Raw genomic sequence first — 6,000 nt, 5'->3', positions numbered from 1 at the left:
AGAATTTTTTTTTTTACTTTATCTCTTTCCTATAAGTTATATGCATTTATTTAGGTCAAATTGTATTATTTCATTTTTATTTTAACTTTTTATCATTTTATTGGTATACCCTGTAAAAGTCAATAAAAATGATAGTAACAGAAAGTTATTTCAGGGGTTCCCCTTATTAAAAAGGAGGAGGAAGGCAGATCTGTGTCTGTGAGTGATTTGCAGCCAACATAGAGAGGGCCAAGCAGCATGCACATCCAGAGGGATGCCAGAGATGCCTTGTTTCATATAACACAGGAGCTCCTGGCTCCTCCAAGTCATTGAGCAGCTAGCAGCGCTGGAGACAGGAGGAGGTGAGATCAGAAGCTCGGCTCTTCTTCTCCCTCCCCATCACGTCCTGTCCTCTCCCTCACCCTGTACACGCTAGCTTCAGGCACCTCTCATCATGGAAACTCCTACATGTATTCTCATGTTTATCTCTGGCTTTGCCATGATCCACTACTGAGCATCTCGCCTATAGTTAAGGAGTCCTGTATCACCAGAGGGATCAGTGTGTCGGTGAGGTCTGGACCGCTGCATGCTGGAGGATGGAATCCTAATCTGGAGCCGGTCGGAAGACGCTTCTCTTAGTAAATGCCTGCAGGTTATCAATGCTCTGATCAAAACTTGGGCAGCCCTGATTCCACTCATTGTAGGAGAGTGTGGGGTGCCTAGAGATGAGCAGAGCCTTGTGGCTTGGATGATATTGGTCCTTCTTGGCTTTGGATATGTGTGACTTCCCTTGAACACTGCAGACTGTATAAACTACGTGCCTTGGGAACTAAACTACTTTTACCCTGCTCACAGGCTTTGTCAGGTGCTGTCTGGATTAAGACAACTCTACAGAGAGGAATAAACAACTCAGAACTTTATCCAAACTTTAAATATCTTCCTTTTACATGGCCTATTACTCCACTAAAGGATTTGGGGAATTTTAGTTGCTCCATGCATTCTGCTTTTAAGGATAGATTTCTTCTTTGAGGATTATTGAATATTATTAATCCTGGTAACTCAACACTACATTACCAGGTGGATGAGTCGTTTAACCTAAATTGCCACTGGAAAGTTTTGTGAGAATCCAGCCCCTGCGTAGCTTGCGGCTGGGTCATGTGATTTCTTAAAGCGCTAAGCGGAGCGCAAAAACATTGCTATGGTATTGGTGCTGCATTCATTGTGAAACAAGGCAACATGCCAGAATTTGAATGATTACAAGTGAAGAAGATGTAATGTCAGTGCTGATGTGTTCTGTCTTTTAGGTATTTCACATACTGAATATGATGCATAAAGGAGCTGGTATTTTAAATTATTGGTGAATGTCATTTATTGGAAAGGAGTATACAGAGAGTACCATTGCAGCTGAACTGCAAGAAAGCTTGCCATAGGAGCTGGACACTGCTTTTGTGGCTCCTGAGACCAAGGTGCCAGATACTCACTATGACTGCCAGGAAAAGATGCCCAGGGCTGTTGTGGAGCTTCACTCACTACCATGGCCCCTATGACAACTGCTACATCTACTGCTGCCTTCTGATTCTAATCACTGCCAGGGGTAAGTGATATCCAACAGTAAATAGACAGTATGCATGGCATGGGACTGTAGCAAGGGCTATGGATCACATGTTGACCAGAAGCTTTACACTGATGCTTCTAGAATGAAGTATACTAGAGTCATTTCCATTTCATTTTTGCACACTGGTTAAAATACATATAAGGGTAGCGCCAGAGGTGTGGTTAGGTTTTGTTGGTGCTTTGTGATTCTATTAAATGATGATGGTCCTGAGACAGGGTGCTCAGATCTCCCCCTAAATGAACAAGAGCAAAATGATGTCCATACCATTCACACATAAGTAATCCATGTTTGGTCTTGTGTATGTGTCTGCTGTTAATACTGATCCAACTTGCAACTGGTTGTGATCTAATGTTTTAGTGAATCTGCAGCATTGTTACTCCTATATATCATGTGTCTGGATAGAGAATGTTCCTGTCTTTTTCATAAGCAGTTCAATTCTTATAAATACCATAGATGACATATGCTTATCTGTCCTTAAAAAACACTGGACACTTTGGATGTATATTGTGAGATGTCACATACATGCAGTTCTTTCTGTAATTGTTGCCCCCCTGTGGATCTCCTTTAACTCTTTTGTGCATTAAAGATCTGGAGGCTAAAGCAAAAGCATGACAACATCATGGGACATAATATGGGGATGCAGATACTAATTAAATAGAATTTCAGTGGATGTGTCTCAGCATAGGGATTTGTGCACTGTTGAGCTTTGTCTCTTTGCATTCCCAGTGCCTGCTAATGTTATTTAAAGAAGCGAAGCCTGTGTAGCATTGCATACTAATAGAAAAGTAAAGAGTTAATGCGATTACAAGGTCCATTTGTTGCATGATTGAAATGCAAAATGCAATACAGCTGGAAGAGTAAGGAAAACATGTGGACCTATACCGAAATGTAAATGTATATATTTTATGAAATATTTGTAATACAATTCTGATTGATAGTAAGGTAAACATATCTGGCAATGTTATGTATACACGCTATAAAAAATAAACACTTTGAAAATGTTTTATTTAATTTTTATTTCATGCGAAAGGTGTGCAGGGGGATGCAGTGCCCCAGAGCATCCAGTTAGAAATCATGTTTAGTATGTTCATGTGGACAAATCATAAGAGCTGATTTCTGATTGGTTCACATCTTACTGCATTCCATTGTTTTTGCACTTGCCAAATAAGCTGACTTGTTTTGTAACAAATGTTTTCCATTTTTTAGTATAGCAGGTCCTCAGCACAATGCTTTTCCTAATGGGGAAGTGTTACATGTGTAGCCTATTGTAAATTGCATTGGCTTAGCATTGACATGAATAGGGATCACTTTCCCTATCACACTAGCCTGGAGGGCAATCATTTTTGAAACTTGGATGCCCTTTGTCACACTTGTGTGACAGACAGAGACTGATCCCCATTCATGTCTATGATGAGCTAATGCAGTTTAGCAGATGGGAAAAACTGTGCATTTTCTAATAACAAAAGCTAAGTCATATCACCCTTATATTATATGTTTGTTTTTATCCTATTCAAATAAGGTAAAGATGTGTCTGCATTATTGCTTTGATTTTACATTCCCCAGCTGAAATTCTATCATGTTAGAATTTGTACTCAAAGGTAATTTTATTACAGCAATGCCTGTTGCAGAATGTGTTTCATTCAGCTAAGTCTGTTTCTGGTTCTGTATCATATGGTTGTTTATTTCACTTGGAAAATGTAAATGACTTCTCAAAATGACAGTGTTTTTCTTGTTCAGTTCTGAATCCACTTCCATATACATGGTCAGGGAGGACACTAGCTCTCTAGGGAGAGGCGTGGGTATTGAGTTCTGAATATGATGAAGAGCATAGACATGATCGGTTGTCATTTTTGCTGATAAGACAAAAATACAAAAAAAAGGCTAACACGTAGGTTGTATGTATCTTCCAGCAATTTTTATACAGTGCACTTTTAATATGTCCATGTGTGTATCTCCCTCCCTAAATCCCAACTGTTATCTTAATCCGTTTTACATGCATTTATACATTTTATACATGATAGCAAATTACTCGTTGCATATATATTTGTATTGTGAGAGAAGAATACATAATTTGCATGCAGATATTGCTTCTGGTGGGAATTAAACACAGATTCACTTTGCTGCAAACCCCACACCCAGTGCTTACCACCAAGTGTACCCATGGGCATAAAATGCTAGCTGCACAACCCTTCTGCAGGATGATCAAGCCATAGAAATAAATTACCAAACATGTTAAAACCTTTTGCAGGCACCTCCATCAATAACTTGTGAAGATTTTAAAAACTGTCCAGGACAGTGCACACAAGGGGGATTGATGGATTTCCAACATTTGATTCCTGATCTGACTATTATCAACTGGATTACAAAACAATAATCTTCTGAATATAGGTATCCTAAAGATACACAATAATGGCTGCACTGACATTTTTCTATATTCAATCTTCTGGAAATATATGCAATTTTTTAGGGGACTTGATCAGAACTTTGGATCAGCACAGTTAACTATTCATACTTCCATGTTAGGAGAAGGATGAGTGCTTTATGCACAAAGAAAAGTAGAAGGATGAGTGCCTCATGCACAGAGATTAGAAGAAGAATCTGTGCCTCACGCAGAGATTAGGAGATGGATGAGTGCCTTATTCCAGATTTCACAGCATGCTAACAACGTATGGGGCTTGGTATTCTATCCAGTAACATACTATCCTAATAAAGAGTTGAACATGGGGTGGCTTATCAAGAGTTTCCCAGATCCTTATATATGATGTGTGCATATATTGTATATACTGTATATATATATATATATATATATATTAGGAAAATAAGAAACAGGTCTGAAGCTAAAAACCTTAGGTCAAAAATTCAAAAATTACCTTTAGGTCCACCCTCCCTCCCCAATGGCTCTTGAAAATGGGTTACTTTGAATTGAAATAATAGATCTTTGTTCGATATAAAATCAATCTATATTAATTTTTAAGGAGCAGCATGGGAAAGTTATAAAGCAAAAGCTTTTCATCCTAAACATATCTAAATATTACTATAAATTTACAAAGCAAATCTGTGCTTTTCCCATTCAGGACAAGGTGATTTGTGATTTGCCTTAACCCCCCACCAACACACACCTTTTCGTCACCTGGAGCTATGGGAAATGGGCAGCATTTAGGTATATAAGAACATGTGACTCACTCCATGTGTTGGGCCTGGGCCAATAAGTCATGTTACACATGGAGACCATAGCCCTGTGTAAGATATGGTTCCTTTGAATTGTAACGTACACAGGACTTTCCTTTTGTTCCCTAGTGGGCAAGTGAAGGAAGGTTTATATGTATTGATGGGGAAAACTAAATTAGGTTGATCCTGTTGATTTGCCTTGCCTAAGCACAGCACTGGTTCACGATCAGACATGTTCACTTTGCTGCTGTGTGAAAGATAAGATAACTGCGGAGTACTAAGTCATCTTTATGTGGTTACTATTGACCAGTATTGTGAACTGGTCCCAAGAAGTAATTCACAAGCATAGGAACTCAAGATTCATTTAGTTCTTCACAGATAATGGAATACCAATTTTGTGTGCATTGTTTATTCAGATTGTACAGTTTCCTTTTGGTTAAGATTTAGATTATTTTTACAGGGATTGTACAATCAAATATGCGTGGCTAGATTTATCCACGCATATTTGATATGTAGGACCTGGAAAACATTTCTAAAGATACAAGAGATCTTATTAACTATTCCTAATAAAACTGGTAGGAGTAAAATTCAATTAAAAATATTTTGTGATTTTGTTAACCATTGTTCATTTTAAATACATAATAGAATACCTACCTTTCATAATGTACATCTCAGCCCAATAAATACCTGTCAAATGATATTTGGGGGTGCTAGCAATGATCATGTGTTTTCTTGTTTTCTTCAGTAGCAACCCTCATCTTCACTAAGAAGTGTAAACCATACAAATTTATTTATGAAGGATAAGGACGAGGCTATCAAAGTATAATGTTTAGCTTTCACTCTATGGGAGATGACTAGGAAGTATTATATCATCAAATGTAGTTTCTAAAAAGATGCACACATTTAATCTTTGGGTTTCTTAACTAAATTGCAAATATACAATCTTGGCTTCATTGCTATATTCTTACTATATTACAATATTATTATAATATTACAATAATATTGTTATAAATTATCTGTTTTATTGGTGAAACATGTACTGTCTGAAAGATACTGTAGCTATAGTAAATATGTAGTCTGCCATTGCTGACCTCTTCAAAAAATGCTTTGATGTCGTGTTCAATCAATGGTTTCCCTACTCTTTAGGCGACTAGACCAGAACAAGACTTTAATCTACATGCTTGTTCAGGATCACTGGCTCAGGCATACTGAAAGCAATATATGTGTAGGACAACCAG

The 6,000-nt window shown here is 37.8% G+C and overlaps 1 protein-coding gene across 1 annotated transcript in view; it reads left to right on the top strand.

The window, feature by feature from the left end:
- The first annotated feature begins 291 nt into the window (after positions 1-291).
- Positions 292-6,000, top strand: part of TMEM132E (transmembrane protein 132E) — a 266,625-nt gene continuing 260,916 nt past the window's right edge. The window contains exon 1 of the mRNA XM_072416230.1: positions 292-1,573. Within this exon, the coding sequence (XP_072272331.1) occupies positions 1,462-1,573 (112 nt within the window). The 5' untranslated portion in view covers positions 292-1,461. The remainder of the gene's footprint in view (positions 1,574-6,000) is intronic.

Source organism: Pyxicephalus adspersus, chromosome 1 (assembly GCF_032062135.1).
Source record: "Pyxicephalus adspersus chromosome 1, UCB_Pads_2.0, whole genome shotgun sequence".
In the NCBI taxonomy this organism is placed as follows: domain Eukaryota; kingdom Metazoa; phylum Chordata; class Amphibia; order Anura; family Pyxicephalidae; genus Pyxicephalus; species Pyxicephalus adspersus.
Note: the sequence above shows the minus strand (reverse complement) of the source record. Positions and strands in the feature narration are given on the sequence as shown.